This window comes from Lampris incognitus, chromosome 5 (genome assembly GCF_029633865.1).
Source record: "Lampris incognitus isolate fLamInc1 chromosome 5, fLamInc1.hap2, whole genome shotgun sequence".
In the NCBI taxonomy this organism is placed as follows: Eukaryota; Metazoa; Chordata; class Actinopteri; order Lampriformes; family Lampridae; genus Lampris; species Lampris incognitus.
This window is the reverse complement of record NC_079215.1, coordinates 29,840,874-29,860,485: the sequence shown is the minus strand read 5'-3', so window position 1 is coordinate 29,860,485 and position 19,612 is coordinate 29,840,874. Positions and strand designations below refer to the sequence as shown.

The following is a 19,612-nucleotide window of genomic DNA, read 5'->3' as shown; positions in this document are numbered from 1 at the left end:
CTGACGGCACAGATTGGACGCTGCACTGTGAAACCACATGAGTGAAACAGGTAACGTGAGGAGTATCTGAAACTGTGCACTGTTAAAGTGCTGTTATGTTATGTTTTCCACCTCACCTCAATCAGCCATCTGACCTACTGTGCAAAAAGCAGCTATATAAACACCTTTTCATGATGATGTGGCTGATTGGTAATTTAATGAATGCTAAGAGCCTGGTAGTGTGTGTCAGTGATGGTAAGTCTTATAATCATTATGATAATCTTCATACAAGAACTAAATGGCAGTTAAATACTTGAGACCTGTCTGACTACATTTCACCACAGAATGCCTATATGTTAAATGTTATGCGTTCCTAAGTGCTAGACTCAGGACATGTGTGTGTGTGTGTGTGTGTGTGTGTGTGTGTGTGTGTGTGTGTGTGTGTGTGTGTGTGTGTGTGTGTGTGTGTGAGTGACAGCAAGACATTAATGTGTAACCTTGTAGTCGTAGGCGGAGCTGAAGAGCACATTGTTAGCCGTGGGGTGCCACTCAATGAGGCCCACCCTGCGACTGTGACCCTGCAGCTCCTTCCATGGTACAGTGAGGTTCTTCAGCACACCATGAGGAGGGATCTCCCACACCTTTACCTATTACAAATGCAGAATCAAAAATCAATCAATCAACCAACCACACAGAGCACTTATAAATCTCTTTAGGTGTATTTATATTTAACCATAATAATTTTTTGTGACGCAATTTTTACATGCCATCAAATTGATTTGCATTCCCTCTGATTCATTTTATTTTAAGCAGGCGTTAACACTTACAAATATTTAAACTGTGTGAAATGCAGATAAACTGGGTTACATGGTCTTTCTAATAAGGAAGATGAGGCGGATGACACAATCCTGGGTATACTTTTTACAGTAAATGATAGAGGTGAGAAAACCTGTTGAGTCTTTCTTTCATTTCTCTTGAAGAGTGTCTGGTTTTGACCTGCTCTGCTTGCTCAGAGTGGTGGTATGCATGGAATGGCTTCAACAAGTTCTGCAAAGCCATCCTGCGATGCAATAAAATTATCACCTTGCTTCTACATGCTTCTATTGCACAGGGGCCATTACACTCATAATGAATCACTGTGAAAATATGTGTGCGTGTCAGTGTGAATGTCTGTGTGTGTGAGCTCGTTTGTGTATGAGAGAAGGATTAACCATAGTGTCCTAACCACAACACTCAAGTGAATCACTGTGAAGATGTTACATATTTTTGTTTTTGTGTGGGCGCATGTGTGCATCTGTGTGTGTGTGTTGACTAACTGTTGTGTCTTCAGAGCAGGAGGCAATGCAGTAATCATTGAATGGGTTCCATTTGATGTCCAACACATTGCCTCTGTGGCCTGATATTCTGGGATGGTGAGGGTCGACCTTCCCCGTCTGAAATTCAACAGAGCATGAAACAAACAAATAAATATAAATCTATATGTATTGTTAAAGGGCTTTTCTTATAGTTCTTATCAGATTTCAAACGGTTCCTTCTGGTAATGGTGACCTCATCTGGCAGTTGTCTGACTACCTCCCTGGTTCTCAAGAATGGGAATAAGACAGCTTCTTCTCCATAGATTAAGACAGTTGACCCCATCCTGCAAGCTGTCAGTGTCTACAGGATTTACAGCAGGGCTTCCTTAAATGCAGGGGGAACAGGAGAGAATTTGCACTCACTCAGATGATTTTGTTTGAAGCACAAACGGTGGAATTTCATAATCCTGCTACATGCTAAATGAACAGTCGCAGAATATTACTTGTGGTTTTACTATGCTTTTGTCTGGACGGACACTTCTTCAAGGTATTTAGACAGAAATGGGTATTTCACACACACAGAGATGAGTGTGTGTGTGTGTGTGTTTGTCCATTATGGCCCCAAACACAATAACACACACACACACACACACACACACGCATGCTGGGGTCTACATCAATATATCAGTGACTCAGAACAACTGGTAATAATTCTGTTTGATGACAGGGATGGCGCATGTGTATGCGTGCCTGCGTGTGATACATTCAGCACAGAACAACGCTGTGTAAATGTTCATAGGTGGGAAAGGAAAGGTGGTGAGGTTTCACCTCCTCCTGAAACGCGGGTAATAAATGAGATATGTAATTCCTGAGCGTTGATGCAATTTTTGCTCATAACAGGAGGGCGGTGATAAATTCACTGACCTCCTTTAAAGAAATAAAGACAGGGAAAGCTGGAGAGAGAGAGGGAGGGAGAGAGAGAGAGATATGAATGAATCACTTTGGTCTGGGGAAGATTGTTAATTTAACCAGCGCCAACTGAGAAGGTCCTGCACAACACAATGAGTGACGAGACAAGTGCATTTGAGAGATCACCGTGGCTCTGAGGAATGCCTGTCTATCTGTTAATAAGCATAAACAGCACCTCTCAGTTGGATAAATTGCATGCAGACCAGAGGGTCAGGGGAGATACGACAGAGAAATGAGAGGAAAAGGACCACATACAATGTAGAAAATAGTGTCAGATTAGCTGCCAGGGGATTCCTGGCATTTCAAGACAGTTTTGGCTCGACTGGCCTTGTACTATTTATAGAGAGCAGTACACTCACTCAGAGCAGAGCTGACAACTCCAGGTGTGCACAAGAACAAAGAAACGTTACATGACCTACTAAACAATAAATAGATCAAGTAAAAGAAAACGTAAAAGAAAAAAAAAACACCCCAGAAACATTTGAAGCATATCAGAAGAAAATAATATACAAACCATTTCTGTAAAAAAAGGGAAAACTGAGCCCTTTCCTTGGTTACCATTGACTTTGACTGCCGGTGCTTAATCTGAGACTTCTGAGAATTAGAATTTGACTCTTTAGAGGACGTTTTTAAAAGGTTTGGTCCTCTAGTGTCGAAGACGGGATAAAATGAGTTTTTTTCTGTGGTAACTTTTATAATTCCCAGTGTTTCTCCCTCGTTATAGTGAGAGATGGCCAGGCCAGTCTCACAGGATGATACAATTCAAAATCATGTGCGTGAAATCATTCACGCCATAAAAATGTCTCGGTTAGCCTCAGCTCAACCAAGACTTCTAAGTTCCTTATCATGATGGCTTTATTCTACATTGGCCCTTGTCAGAGGAAATTCAATGAACAATAATGTCAAGATAACTAGATTGGTTATTTTAATCTATTATCACCTGCAGGAGTGAAAGCTTTGCCAGTCCTGATTTACCTGTAAGGGTTTTTATACTATGAAATGCATTTGCATCCAGTAGCACGGGCTGTGTGAAGCGTGTGACCGCACAGGGCCTTGCACCTCTAGGGCCTCATGACTGGCCTGCAATCCTGCAGTTTTTTTTTTAAATATATACAAAAAAATGATGACTGTTCTTGACCCAATATGCTTTTAAAATGAAATTCCTGTGTGTCAATTCCATTATGCATGGTCAAGGTCACATAAAAAAATCTTAACAGATTGGGCATCCAGGTGGCGTGGCAATCTATTCCGTTGCCTACCAACACGGGGCTCACTCGTTCAAATCCCCGTGTTACCTCCGGCTTTGTCAGGCATCCCTGTAGACAAAATTGGCCGTGTCTGTGGGTGGGAAGCCGGATGTGGGTCCTGGTCGCTGCACTAGCACTTCTGGTCGATGGGGGCACTTGTTCAGGGGTGAGGGGGAACTGGGGGGGAATAGTGTGATCCTCCCACATGCTACATCCCCCTGGAGAAACTCCTCATTGTCAGGTAAAAAGAAGTGGCTGGCAACTCCACATGTATTGGAGGAGACATGTGGTAGTCTGGAGCCCTCCCCGGATCAGCAGAGGTGGTGGAGCAGAGATCAGGACGGCTCGAAAGAGCGGGGTAATTGGCTGGATACAATTAGGGAGAAAAAAATCCGGAAAAAAAATCTAACAAATTATTCAGGTTTTTTCATTTTCGATATTGCGTCATTACGTAGTGCATGCTTCATCTTGCTGCTCACTGCGAGGAAGAAGGAAAACTGGAAATAATGTCGACTGCAAGAGAGCTTGACCAATTTTGTAAACATGAGTCAGGTGCTGAGAAAAGGAAAAAAATTAAAAACAAGGTAGAATTTCCTTAAGTCACTGCGAGGATTGCTGGATAAATCTGTCAACAACAGATGGCTGAGCAGGTGTCCAAAGCTAGTGGTTTCATGTGACTGTGACCATTGACTACATGTAATGACCAGTCTGAAAAATGTTCTAAAATCTGAATGAAATGTAGGCTATACACCTGAAATGTTGAATTGTCACATACTGTCATACTTCAACATGCCAAAATAAAATGACAGCTGAGCTGACTTGACGTAAAGCCAATAGTTTTACAGCGGATTTTTTTCCTTTGAAGTCATAGCTGAGACTATGTGCATGATGACGCTGTATTATTCTACTTGTTAAAAATGTATTGCACCGAGATTACGCATGCAGTAGAACTACAATAGCTGTGTGCATGTGACCGTGATTCATGGGCATTCATGTCAATGAGCAGAGCCTGGCACTTCCCCCTGTGATGGCCCTGCTCACATCAGTCTGGTACCATCCGCCTTTCTTTTTTTTTAATCTGTTTATTGGGTTTTGCAATTTTCCCCCAACAATACAAACAAACAATCAAGCCCTCCCTCTACCTCCCTCCCTTCCATCCCCAGAGCAGAGATAAACAGGAAAAAAAAATTTGGTACTGGTGAAAATCATAATAACGAAGACAGAATTTCATACAAAGTCATGCCATTAAAGTAGGGTTCCTGCAGAAAATGAAAAAGGGAAGAAAAAAAACAACACTGTGTGTGCATGTATGCAAAATATTGTAGTGAAGTCGGGGGGGGTTGCAAACACAGGAACTGCCGCAGGCAGTACGCGAACCTGGGGCTCCTGCTCTGCAAGCGACAACGTTAACCAGTCGACTAGGACCAATTTATACTCAAATGTCGGCTAGCAGACAGATGTCTCTCGACAATTTTGACGTCATGAGAGACACATTTTGTGTCGCCCAGGGCTGTCGTGTACACGACGCATTTTCTTATGTCGCAGACTCGCGCACATTATGTCGCTTAGCTGTGATTGGATAGTTGGATTGAAGGGACGAGGCGTTCGAGCGTTGCCATGGTTTTGTTTGAGAGCGTTGTTTACATTACGCGCGCTCATTCATAAAAAGAACACTCGCTACTGTTTACAACACAGCGCGTGACGCGAAACGTTTCCATAGATACCAGGAGACAGTCAGCGACATTGCGACAAGCATAAATGCAACAACTCGAGAGACACTTTTTTGTCTGCCGGGAGACATTTGTCTGCTAGCCGACATTTGGAGCATAAATTGAGCTTAAAAAGGGTCCGACCTGTTAGCCAAGGGCTACCGAGCCTATTCATCCGTGATCACCCCCCCCTCCTTCGGGAAGCGCATCCGACGGAGGAATCCGCCACAGCCAGAATGCGAACTCGTGGCTCCCGCACCACGGGCGACAGCGTTAACCAGTCGACTAAAGGGTCCGACCCGTTTGTCAAGGACCAGCGTGTCTACTTATGCATGCACGTTACACTATGTTAGCCATTTCTTTACTTCTACCACTCAATACAATAAAACACGTTTATAATCGTGACCAGTCTTCATTTTCGCTACATTGAATTACAGGTCACTCTTTATGTTAGCTAGTGGTTAACGGACGTTTGCTAGCTAATTTAGCTAAGTTACAGTAGCATCAACCAGTGTTTGTGGCTGTTTGAATTTGAGAGAAACTAGCAATGCAAGTATGGTTCCTCAATATACATTTAACATATTACAACGTAGGCTGTGTTACAGCACTACTTCTGGTGCCCCCTCAGGAATTGCGGTTGAGAAAATTTCATGTAATTGTCCCCTCCAAAGTTGATATCAGATTTTCGCCCCTGAATATATAACGTTCAGTGGAGAGAGTCACTCGGTCATGTCAAAACCGGAAGTCCCCACCATCCGCTTTTTTAAGTGTAAATACGAGTGAATGCCTCCACTCTACCATATCCGGTAGAATGCTTGTTTCATTAGCAACAATAAAGAAATAAAGTGGTTTTTTTTAATTACTAGCTCATAATGAAAGAGGCTTGGTGGGTTTGGCTGCAGAGTGTCGGACCTTGAGGAGAAAAGCATGTTGCTTGAAATTTGGGGGGAGGAAACTTTTTTTTTTAAACTGAGGGGGTTACAATGTCTTTGTGCATGCTCAATAATAAAAATTTACAAGATCGCCGCAAGTCTCGCCGCAGTGCATGCAGGACCAGTGAACGGTCTGATGTTTTCATTTTAATACTATCAGCCCAAACTCGTCTGGCGACTCTATGAATATAACTTAATTTTCTCTCCCGCGAAATCGTGCGTTAGTCCGTCCAGTCTTCCATTCCAATGTATGCCACATACATTTAAACTTGTAGAGCCGAAGGAACGGAGAAGACCGTAGGTTCACACTTTAGCCGTGTAGGCAACTTTCTTTAATCCACGGTAAATCTGAGAGACAACCAAACCCAGCTCGACTGAGCGGAGGTGGCAAGAATAACCAGAAAACTGGCTGGACAACCATAACTTAACCCTGCGTTAACCTGCCAGGGCAACCATGACTTAACCCTTAGTTCCTGGGTTGAATTCTGTCCCCAATACGTGTCCACCACATAAGCCCCCCCAGAATTCGCCCTAGTAATCGAAGTCAGGCAGGCGCGGGGGGACGACAGGCCGTCCGCGGCGGCTCCGGATAACAGGGGCCGGAGTGTCTCTGGGAGGCATTGACGCGGGCCTGTGGAGGTCGGCCTGAGGAGCAGAAGAGGCAGCTCGGGCCTCCACGGGGGGAGGAGGCGGAGCCGGGGGACGACCGCGACGAGGAGGTTGGGCTAACTCCAACGGCTGCGTCAAGTCCAGGTGTGCGGGTTTAACTCGGTCCACTGAAACATGCTCGGCCGTGCCCCCAAAATCCACCACCAGGTGCTTAGTTCCCCGTTCCAGGACGCGGAAGGGGCCGTCATAAGGGGGTTGCAGAGGGGGGCGGTGTGCGTCGTGACGGATGAACACGTAGTCCGCTGACTGCAGACCTGGGGGCACCTGGGACACCGGAGCGCCGTGTTGGGCGGTAGGGACGGGTGTGAAAGCTCTGACCCCGTCCAGCAAGGAGGCTCGTTGGTCCACAGCTGACCAGGGACGCGTTGCATTGGGCATGAAATCGCCTGGGACTCGCAGCGGCGTGCCGTACACCAGCTCCGCAGAGGAGGCTTGTAGGTCTTCCTTCGGGGCGGTCCGCAGGCCCAGCATGACCCATGGGAGCTTGTCGACCCAGTTGCAGTCCTTGAGAGTAGCCCGAAGCGCAGCCTTCATGGACCGGTGGAAGCGCTCACATAGGCCGTTCGCCTGAGGGTGGTAGGCGGTAGTGCGATGAAGCTTGACGCCCAGAGCCTCACCCACAGCATTCCATAGCTCTGAGGTAAACTGTGGCCCGCGGTCAGATGAAAGGTCGGAAGGCGTACCGAAACGTGAGACCCACGACCCAATAAAAGCCCGGGCCACATCAGCAGACGTCGTGGATGCCAGGGGAACAGCTTCAGGCCAGCGCGTAGTCCTGTCCACCACAGTGAAGAGGTAGGTGAACCCATGGGAGGGGGGTAGGGGACCAACCAGGTCGACGTGGACATGGTCAAATCGTCTCTCCGGCACTGCGAAGCGTTCCAGGGGCGCCTTAATGTGGCGGTGTATCTTAGCCCGCTGACAGGCAACACACGAGTCGGCCCACGCTTTCACGTCTCTCTTAAGTCCCTCCCACACAAACTTAGCAGAGGTCAGGCGCACGGATGGCTTACCGCCTGGATGAGAGAGGCCGTGCACAGCTTCAAATACGGGGCGTCTCCAGCTGTGCGGGACGATGGGCCTGGGCTGTCCTGTGGAGACGTCACACAGGAGGGTGACACCTGTGTCGCTGAAAGGAACGTCCTGCAGGCGGAGCCCCGTGTCGGAGGCCCGGAGACGGAGGATGCTCGGGTCCGTGGCCTGGTCAGCAGCCATCTGTGCATAGTCAAGGCCTAGGTGGACCGCTCCAATCACTGCCCTAGAGAGGCAGTCAGCTACCTGGTTAGACTTACCAGCGACGTGCTGGATGTCGGTAGTGAATTCCGAAATGTAGGAGAGTTGTCGCTGCTGGCGAGCGGACCATGGCTTGGCCGTCTTGGACATGGCAAACGTGAGGGGCTTGTGGTCCACGTACGCAGTAAACTCGCGGCCCTCTAGCAGGAAACGGAAATGCCGGACGGCGAGCCAGAGACCGAGGAGTTCCCTGTCAAAAGTACTATACTTGCGCTCTCGGGGTGTAAGCTGGCGACTGAAAAAGGCCAAAGGCTGCCAAGCCCCCCCCACCCACTGTTCGTGAACCGCACCAACAGCATAGTCCGATGCATCCGTGGTTATGGAAATAGGCGCTGTAGGTGAAGGATGCGCTAGCAGGGTAGCCTGGGAGAGCGCAGCTTTAGTCTCGGTGAACGCACGGTCCCGCTCTGCTGTCCAGTCGACCGCCTGGTTGGGGGACATGCCTTTCAGCGCCTCGTACAGTGGCCGGATGATAAAGGCGGCTCGGGGAATGAAGCGGTGGTAGAATGTCACCATCCCGATGAACTCCCTGAGCGCACGAGCTGTTTGGGGGCGCGGAAAGGCCGCCACCGCTTCCACCTTTGAGGGCAGGGGGACTGCCCCGTCCCCAGTGATGCGGTGCCCGAGGAAATCAATGGCTGTCAGCCCGAACCGGCACTTCGCCGGGTTGGATCAGCCCATGCTGGCTGAGGCGTGTGAAGAGGGCATGAAGATGGGACAGGTGTTCTTCCTCGGAGGCGCTGGCGATGAGTATGTCGTCCAAATAGACGAAGATGAAAGGAAGGCCACGGAGCACTGAATCCATCAGCCGCTGAAAGGACTGGGCCGCGTTTTTGAGTCCAAATGGCATTCGTAGGAATTCAAATAGGCCGAATGGGGTAGTCACCGCTGTCTTGGGGATGTCTGAGGGGTGCACGGGAACTTGATGATAACCACGGACCAGGTCGACTTTTGAGAAGACGCATTTGCCAGACAGGTTTGCAGAAAAGTCCTGGATATGCGGGACAGGATAGCGGTCGGGCGTGGTGGCGTCATTTAGTCGGCGGTAGTCCCCGCATGGGCGCCAACCTCCATCAGGCTTAGCGACGATGTGGAGTGGGGACGCCCACGGAGTGTCAGAGCGGCGGATGATCCCCATGCGTTCCAGGTGCTCGAACTCAGACTTGGCAATGGCGAGTTTGGCGGGGTCGAGACGCCTGGCTCTGGCGTAGACCGGGGGCCCCTTCGTAGCAATGTGATGCTCCACCCCATGCTTAGCGGTGGGTGCAGAGAAGGTAGGCTGGGTGAGGTCAGGGAACTCAGCGAGGAGGCGGTTGAACTTGTCTGCCTCTGAGAGAGAGTTGGCTAGACCTGCATAGGCCGCTTCCCTCCGCGTACATGCGAAGGAGGAGAAGGTTAAGGCATCGACCAGACGGCTGTTCTGAATGTCCACTAGCAAACCGTAAGCGCACAAAAAATCAGCTCCGAGGAGGGGAAGCGTTACATTGGCCATGACGAACTCCCACGTGAAACGTTGTCCACCAAAACACAGTTCTACAGACCGCACGCCGTAGGTGTGGATAGGGCTGCCGTCAGCCGTCGCCAACTGGGGGCCCCGCTCCCCGCCCATGATGTCGACGTCAGTAGCAGGGAGCACGCTTCTCTGTGCGCCCGTGTCACAAAGAAATCGCCGACCGGAGATGGTGTCGAGGATGAAGAGTAGCCTGCTCGTATCCCCAACACTCATGGCCACTACTGAGTGTTGGCCCTCTCGTTTCCCGTCGGCCTGTAGTTGCAGGGGGAACGGCACCGTTTAGCTTTCGTACCAAATCGAGCGTGGTACATACAGAGTCCAGAGGGCTTGTAGCGGTCTGATGCTGTGGCGCCACCGTCGGGCCACGCCCGCGATGTCGGCGGGGGGCCAGTGAAGGTAGGAGCCAGCACCCCGGCATGGGAGGAACGTTGTGTAGCGACGAAGAATCGGTCAGCCTCCTTTGCCAGCTCACGGGGATCAGTGATGGTGGAGTTAGCGAGCGCAGTCTGGACGTGGGGCGGCATGTTGCGCAGAAACAGCTCCATAAACAGGAAACATGGCTTTTCTTGACCCAGTAGGTTTAACATCCTGCTCATTAGCTCCGATGGTTTGCCATCTCCCAAGCCCTGAATTGCGAAGAGGCGACGTGCTCTCTCCGTTGTTGACAGTTCAAAAGTTTCAAGGAGGAGATGTTTAAGTGCGGCGTATTTACCATCGGCCGGTGGGTTGGTTATGAAACCGCTTATCCTGGAAGCCGTAGCGCCCCCCAGCGCTGCCACTACGTAGTAGTACCTGGTCTCGTCTGCTGTTATGTCTCTGAGCGCGAACTGTGCCTCAGCCTGCGCGAACCATGTAGCCGCGGAAGACTCCCAAAACTCCGGCAGTTTAATTGCAACGGCGTTCGTAGCCATAATGTGTGTGGTTTCAGAAAACTTATCCGAAAACCGACGTCGGGGTCACCAGTGTAGAGCCGAAGGAACGGAGAAGACCGTAGGTTCACACTTTAGCCGTGTAGGCAACTTTCTTTAATCCACGGTAAATCAGAGAGACAACCAAACCCAGCTCGACTGAGCGGCGGTGGCAAGAATAACCAGAAAACTGGCTGGACAACCATAACTTAACCCTGCGTTAACCTGCCAGGGCAACCATGACTTAACCCTTAGTTCCTGGGTTGAATTCTGTCCCCAATACGTGTCCACCACAAACTCATCTTTCAATCTCTCTTGCTAAAGACATTTTTCAACGTGCAATCCCACCAAACAGAGGATTTCTCCTTCCCCACAGTGCTCTAGCTACCAACGACTCATGGAAAAACATTGAACAAGAAAATCTCCCCCTCAGCCTTGCCTGTTGGAAAAAAGAGCCTGGGATCAGTACCGTGACACATCCACCTCAACAAACCTGATGAATAATCGTTGCCAGGTGTGGGCATTCCTTCTGGTTGTTGCTACATTGTATCAGTTCAAATGATTACAAATGATTACAAAGTAACCAGTCATCTGCTGGAATTCTGGAATTCTAGTGACCAATTTATAATGTAAAAGATCAGAGAAGATCTGCATGGACAAAGTGTGAAAGCCCTTTAAAGTTCCCATGAAATCAAAATAGAGGTTTAATTTTTTTTGTTTTATCACATCTGTCTTGCATTGATCGTCATCTATACCAGTATCTGGCCCAACAATGACAAAAAAGTCATTTTGTAGGTATTCTTAATGGTATTTTAGTTTTTAATTTCCTGGAAAACGATAAAAAATGTTGACTCATCATGCACTCAGGGGCATATACTAATTTTGCATCCAATGAAACACTTTCTCGAATTTTTATGTCCCTCCCATGACTATAAATTCTGCCAGTTAGTTACCGATCGGTGCACAGGACCTACGAGCTAGCTAGCTAGCAGTTATGGGTCATCTCTGTGTTTTTAGTTTGCTAACTCCCATAATCTTTTATTTACCCTTTCCTCTTGGGGAACCCCCGGGTGGGTTTCTTCAGCTGGGGGGGATCTGTGAGAAGGCCCTGGTGTGTGTTTAGAGTCACTGCCACACACAACCATACCCAGTCCCCTCCATTGTCCTGCCTTCCAGCATGGCGTCGGGGCCCCCTTCCATCTGTGGCGCATTCAGCGCCACAGACAGAAGGGGGTTACTGTAGGGGTGGCATGGCTCAAGAGGTAGAATGGATCGTCTAATATTTGGAAGGTTGCTGGTTTGATCCCCGACTCCTCCAGAGAGCATGTCGAAGTGTCCTTAAGCAAGACACTGAACCCCTAAGTGCTCCTGATGAGCAGGTTGGTGCCTTGCATGGCAGCCTCCACTATCAGTGTATGAATGTGTGTGAATGGGTGAATGTGAGGCATGCATTGTAAAGTGCTTTGAGTGGTCGGTAGACTAGAAAAGTGCTATACAAATGCAGTCCGAGATGTCTGTGAATGTTCTCATTCATCCAGGTCACGGTTATCCAAAGGAATTGAATCAAGTGCAACTGGACTTGGTATATATCATGGATATATACCAAGTCCAGTTGCACTTGATTCAACTCCTTTGGATAAATGCAGTCCATTTACCATTTTATCATTCACTGTATATGCCAATCAATATCTGCGACAAGTCTCTCCCTAGCTTCCTGTCTTTACGGGTAACACGTAAATATGCAGAATCAAATAGCATTCTGCTAGCCGTTTCATGAGAACTTTACAACAGGCCAATATTGAATAGTGATGGAGATGCAATGTACCAGCATGATGTAGATTGCATCAGGTAGCTTCATGAGGCACTCACGTGATGGAGAGACAGGACCAGGAAAGAGCCTCCACCGGCACACTCGGTAATGACTGCCAAGAAGCGTGGGTTGACTGCACAGAAGTGGTTGTCCTGTACGCTGCGTGTGATCGGCACGCCATCATAGCAGTTCTCCTTGGTGGCGGCCTTACCAAACACGTGGCGAAACTTGGAGCTGCGGTACTGAGGACGCCATGTCATCTGAAAGGTGGGAGGAAAACAGAGTGAGGAGGTTAGTTGAGGAGGAGTGTTCACCTTTCGAAGTGAATTTCATGGGGTTGATTGATTTTTATGAGAAATAGTACTCTGGCAGCAGAAGACCACACCAGGGGCTACTCCTGTCAGCTAAGAACAGGAAACTGAGGCTACAATTCGCACAGGCTCACCAAAATTGGACAATAGAAGATTGGAAAAACGTTGCCTGGTCTGATGAGTCTCGATTTCTGCTGCGACATTCGGATGGTAGGGTCAGAATTTGGCGTCAACAACATGAAAGCATGGATCCATCCTGCCTTGTATCAACGGTTCAGGCTGGTGGTGGTGGTGTAATGGTGTGGGGGATATTTTCTTGGCACACTTTGGGCCCCTTAGTACCAATTGAGCATCGTGTCAACGCCACAGCCTACCTGAGTATTGTTGCTGACCATGTCCATCCCTTTATGACCACAGTGTTCCCATCTTCTGATGGCTACTTCCAGTAGGATAACGCGCCATGTCATAAAGCTCGAATCATCTCAGACTGGTTTCTTGAACATGACAATGAGTCCACTGTACTCAAATGGCCTCCACAGTCACCAGATCTCAATCCAATAGAGCACCTTTGGGATGTGGTGGCCCGGGAGATTCGCATCATGGATGTGCAGCCGACAAATCTGCAGCAACTGGGTGATGCTATCATGTCAATATGGACCAAACTCTCTGAGGAATGTTTCCAGTACCTTGTTGAATGTATGCCACAAAGGATTAAGGCAGTTCTGAAGGCAAAAGGGGGTCCAACCCGGTACTAGCAAGGTGTACCTAATAAAGTGGCCAGTGAGTGTATATATTCGTCATTTATTCATTTATCTTCAGCCGCTTCTCCGGGGTGGGGTCGCGGTGGCAGCAAGCTAAGTAGGGCACTCCAGATGTCCCTCTCCCCAGCAACACCCTCCAGCTCCTCCTGGGGGATCCCAAGGCGTTCCCAGGCCAGATTTGACATGTAGTCCCTCCAGCGAGTTCTGGGTCTACCCCGGGGTCTCCTCCCAATTGGCCGTGCCCGGTAAACCTCCAAAGGAAGGCACCCAGGAGGCATCCTAATCAGATGCCCGAAGCACTTCAACTGGCTCCTTTCGATGTGAAGGAACAGAGGCTCTACTCCGAGCTCCCTCCAGATGTCCGAAATCCTCAACCTATCTCTAAGGCTGAGCCCAGACACCCTACGGAGGAAACTAATTTCAGCCACTTGTATCCGTGATCTCACCGTGTCGGTCACTACCCAAAGCTCATGACCATAGGTGAGGGTTGGAACAAAGATTGACTGGTAAATTGAGAGCTTTGCCTTCCGGCTCAGCCACCTCTTCACCACAACGGTCCGATACAATGTCCGCATTACTGCTGATGCTGCACCAATCCGCCTGTCTATCTCCCATTCCATCCTACCCTCACTCGTGAACAAGACCCCGAGATACTTGAACTCCTTCACTTGAGGCATCAACTCATAATAAATAAATAAAGCCTTTTTTTTACTGGAAACCATCACTGATGTAGATAGAAGTGCTCAACAAATGATGAGCGGAATATCAAGCTTAATGTATATATATATTTACATATATATAAACAGCTGATGATTGCTTATAGCATGAAACAGGCTTGTACTGTCTTATAGAGAATTTACTTAACTGGATTATTTTGCTCCTTATTTGTTGAGCACTATCCCCACCATTGTTTCTTTTAACAAAGTTTTATATATATATATCGCAGGATTTGTTTTAGTCAAACTGCAATTTCAATTTAAAATGGAAATCACTGGGATTTTTCAGCTATACATTGAATCAGATCCCAGATTTGAAAGTAAAATATAGAGCAATCAAATCTAGGGTGAAATTGGGCTAATATATTCGTGCCATCAAATCAATCTTTATTTTCCCCATTATTGTGATGATCTCTTTTATTCCTTGTCGTTTCATGCACTGATTTTTAATTGGAACAATGTACATTTTATATATTGTGGGTTTTCAATGCCCATTAAGGGAATAGTATTGGAAATTACCTTCAGCTATATGCATGTACGGCATGCATATATGGCATATATGCATATATACATATACGGACAATGTCAGCGCAACTGTCAATGTTAGCTGTACTTGTCCTTTACAAAAAAAGCAAATAAATAAATAGAGGTATAAATTCCCCTTTCTAATAACCTATAGGCATACAAAAACGCCAGGAACTTTTCATACAAATTGCCTACACACTAAAACCTGTCTTAATACTGTGAGAGACACCCATGTACAGAATGAAGAAACTGGGAGAAATGTAAGGATTGCTCTAGCTGGAGATTTGCCGAAATCCTGAAACCTCGTTTTAGGGCGCTTTCTTCAGGCCCGTCGATGCATATGTTATTAGCGTGAATGATAAGTGGCTCTGGTTCGCTGGGACCAAGCCTGGCCAGCCAGGCTGTCTGCGCTGCCTCTCTAGCTGGCCCTCTGCCTGCCTGCTGCACGGTCATTATTTATGAATTAGAGGTGGAGAAGGTCGATGGGCACGAGGTTAAGAAAAACATGGTCCAAAGGTTTCACAAACAAAGAGAAGAGGAGAGGGAGAGAGAGAGAGAGGACAAATGCTGAGGTTGCAGGTGTGTGAAAAGTCATCACATGTCTAGCTGTCTTTCTCATCATGTGTCAACTCAAAACAAATATCGCCAGAACCGACAACATTTTCTCAATTTCGAGGGGAGGAGCTGGCTCCCGGCCATATGGATGGTATTTAAAACGACAGTACCCAGGAGACAAACAGAGTGACCTCACGGTGAGACAGAGGAGAAAAATAAGGATGATGCGGGTGTGGCTGGAATGGTCACAGGCCTCAAGTGAATGAGGCAGAGGAAAGCAGGGGATAAGAAGAGGAAAGGAATGAAATCTAAAGGAGAATGTCTGGAAAAAGTGTGTGCGCGCACGCGCGCGCACACACACACACACACACACACACACAGAGTAAAAATCTACTTTAAAATGTGCTTTTAACATTTTTATAAATACAAAACCAGGATTATCATCCCCAGCTTTCTCCATTCTGTTTCTTCTGCTCAGATACACGGCCATCTTTGCCCTCCCCAGAATGAAATTAAAAAGCTGGCATTTGCCTTTGTTTTTCTGGGAGTACCTGTAGCCCAGAATGAACATGGGTTTAGAAAAGACTTCCCCAAACAAACCAAAAACATTTTCCAGCATTGTAAAACAGTGGCAGCAGTCGACAACATTCCATGAAACAATGAAAAACAGTTTCACAATTAGTGCAAAATGGGCAATCATGGCTAACATCAGAATTAATGACAGAGACAAAAGCATTAACAGCCACGATACCATGTAAAACCCTCCACTGCAGGTCTGCAGCTCTTTTGATCAATGGTGGTTTGTACAGTGCTCTCCACTCAGGTCCAACACTGTCACTCAGACCTAAGTGAGCTCTCCATGGGGTGCCTGTTTTACCATTGAATTTGTCCCTGTGCAGAACGTTAACATACACATTTTATACATTGACCTTCCATTTGGATCCATAAAAGAAAAGGCAGAGGAATTCTCCCCTTTAAAAAGAGGTCCTGTACAATCCTTAAAATCTGGGGAAACATTAATTGAAGGGAAAACATTCTCATTAGGTCTAACAGAGCCATTAAAATACTGATTTAACAGTGTTCACTCACCACTCGTGAGAGCTTCCCTCCATTTGTTAAGCAGCAGAGTAATAATATGAGTCGATCTCAGCTCTAAGCGTGAGGCAACAGGAGCTGCATTGTCCATGTTTGGACCTGCAAGCTGAACTATATATCCCAGAGTCACCACGTTAGACACACATAACTGCCTGAGCAGAGTTAGCCCCATTTGACTGCAGTGAAACGGGTGCCATGTATGATTGGTTCCCGGAGCAGGCAAAACAAAGAGCTGTGTTGTCTCAGTCTTTCTTTTTATAACAAGTTCCACACCTTGAACAGTCCACAATAGAATCCAGGTAGTTCCTTGATGTTAAGCTGCTTTAAGTCCATCAAAACCAAAGATCTGTTCAGTCCCAGTCCACCAAGCTGACTCAGAATGGTGCAAGCCAGCGACCTCCACACTAACTCAGAAGGACCATACAGAAGCCTTTGTAGGAACTGGAAGTGGAAGGTAGCCCCCCTGCTGCTCAGGTGGATCAGGCCCTATCCTCCTCCAAGCCCTCGGCAGATACAGCATACTCTGAGGCACCCAGTGCAGTCTGTCCCAGAAGAAGTTGACAAGAAGAGCCTAGATCTTGGACAGCAGGTCTGGTGGGGGGGTCAACAATTGACAGGCGATGCCATAAAATTGATGATACCAAGTTATTAGTGATCAGGACTCTACCTCTGTAGGACATCTTGATTAAAACCGACTTCCACTTTGCTAACCAACCTTTGACCTTTTCAAGAACATTTTCACAGTTTTTAAGAACAGATTGATCACCTAGAAATACTACTAAATATTTCAGCCCCCCCCCCCACCTTCCAAATCAACCCCCCTGGCAAACGCAGGGGCACAACGAGGGGGGGTGCAGAGGGTGCAATGCACACAGGTGCCGAATCAGCGGGGGTGCCAAAAGTACAATGTACAGTAAACAATATCTGGTTATAGGCCTATTTGTTTTTTAAAAGTTTAATATTTATAAATATTATTACTTAGATGAGAATTTTGGATTAGAATATATAGTTACATGTTATATTTTTTTAATTATAGTATTTTTTTTAGCGTACAATCTTTTGGGGCCCCCGCTGATGCGGCACCTGTGTGCACTGCACCCTCTGCACCCCCCCTCGTTGTGCCCCTGGGCAAACGGAGCCTTTTCTCCAGTACACCCCCAACATTGAGAGCTTTGCCTTTGATCCAGTTAACTTTGGCTGAAGATATTAAGCCAAACGGGACGATGTCCTTCACCAACATGTCAGTATCCTGCTGACTGTTCACCAGAATTACCAAATCATCTGCACAGGCTGACAGTCTTAAGGGTGCATTACAACCTGGGATAGTTATACCCTGAAGGTCAACGATCTATGTTTGTGTAACAGACGCTCAAATGCTAGGAAATACAAAATGCCAGAGGGCACAGCCTTGTCTAATCCCCCTTTAGATATGAAAAGGAGCACTAGAACCACCATAAATTTTCAGCACACTCTGAATGTCACAATACAGAACCTTGATTTTGTTAATAAAGCCAGGACCAAAACCAAAGGCACTCAGCGTGAGCCATAAATATTCATGCTCAACACGATCAAAAGCTTTTTCCTGATCAAGTGATATGATACCAGCTTTGAGGCCAAAAAGCTTACTAATCTCTAAAAAGTCTCGCAACAGAATGTTATCTGAAATCAACCTGCCAGGTACACAGTAGGTCTGGTCACAATGAATCACTTATTCAATCACTTTTGCTGTGCTTATCTGTGTCTGTCTTGCACTGTTTGGCGAAGCCGCAGCCCTTATTTCATTTTGAACATGTGCCTGCACATTGTTTTTAATGACAATAAATTGAATTGAATTGAATTGAATTTACTCAGCCTGGTTGCTAACACTTTTGAGAGGATCTTATAATCTGTGCAAAGAAGTGACACAGGCTTACAGTTTTTAATGGACTGTAGATCACCTTTCTTAGGCAGTAAAATGAGAACCGCCCTCCTGCAGCTTAATGGCAGACCCCCTCTGGCGAGACTATCATTTAGTACTGCCAGCAGATCCCCCCAACCACCGACCAGAAAGATTTGTAAAAATCAACAGGTAGACCATCAATTCCAAAAGCTTTCACACTCTGCATAGTCTTCAGAGCAGCATAGAATTCATCGAAAGAGAGCACTGCTTCCAACTCTACATTACTGTGCTGTTCAACCTGAGGGAGATTGATATAAAAGCTCTGAGACACTGCCTGCTCCCCTCTATGCTCACATTTAAATGGGTTACTGTAAAAACTGACAGCACATTTACGAATTGCAGTACGGTCATTCAGCACCTGCCCAGAGTCAGATTTTAAGCTGTGAATGAACATTTTCTGTCCATTCCCCCCCTGCCTTTTTCTCCCCAATTGTATGTGGCCAATTACCCCACTCTTTTGAGCCATCCCGGTTGCTGCTCCACCCCCTCTGCCGACCCGGGGAGGGCTGTAGACTACCACATGCCTCCTCCGACTAGAAGGCTGAAACACCTCATCAGGTTTCCTCTTCTTTTCTTTGACATTGGAGGAGTCTTTTTTTTTTTTAATCAACATCTCACTTTCCTCCTCCGGAGAACATTCTGCTCCCTTTGTTTCAGTCTGTGTTCATTACATCACAGTTAATACTATCTGTGGGACACTTTTCAACAACCTCTACAACAGTATCTTTATGTGTAGGACCTGGATCAGTAGCATCTGAACCCGCAGCCCCCTGACTTGCCGAACCCGGATCATCAGCAAGTGAACCAGCAGCCCCCTGACTAGCCGAACCCGGATAATCGGCAACTGAACCAGCAGCCCCTGGATTGGCAGAAACTGGACCAGCAGCACCTGAACCAGCAGCCCCTGGATTAGCTGAACCAGGATCAGCAGCACCTGAACCAGCAGCCTGAAACTCAGCTTCACTGTTGTTTTTTTTCCTGCTGTGTTTTTCCCTGCTTTGAGCTCAGTGCTGCAGTACCAGTTTGCTCAGGGCTCTGTGCTGCAGCCTCACCTTCACTTGACTCAGTAGTTGGTTTCTCTGGACAGTAATGGATGAGATGACCCTCCATTCCACAGCCAAAATATTTCATTATCTCCAAAGATACATAAACATTGTACTCCAACCATCTACTCTGAATTTCAACATCAAATTTAACTCTGTGATGTTCTTCAGAATCATAAAGACCTGCCTTCTGAAGAAAACATGTTTTAAATGCGGAGATTTACAGCTCAGAGGAATCAGTTTTATAGGGGACATTAATTGCCCGTGTCTCGCCAGTTCTCTCCTCAACATTTCGTTGCTAATGAACGGAGGGACTTTGGAAAAAATGACCTTTTGGCCGGAT

At 47.2% G+C, this 19,612-nt stretch overlaps 1 protein-coding gene across 1 annotated transcript in view; it reads right to left on the bottom strand.

Annotated features, from left to right (window-relative positions):
* The window catches only part of coro2aa (coronin 2Aa), a 40,389-nt gene that overhangs the window by 15,691 nt on the left and 5,086 nt on the right, over nucleotides 1–19,612 (bottom strand). The window contains exons 2-4 of the mRNA XM_056279923.1: nucleotides 12,384–12,584; nucleotides 1,296–1,412; nucleotides 477–626 (exon numbers count right to left, since the gene is read on the bottom strand). Of these exons, the coding sequence (XP_056135898.1) occupies nucleotides 477–626; nucleotides 1,296–1,412; nucleotides 12,384–12,584 (468 nt within the window). The remainder of the gene's footprint in view (nucleotides 1–476; nucleotides 627–1,295; nucleotides 1,413–12,383; nucleotides 12,585–19,612) is intronic.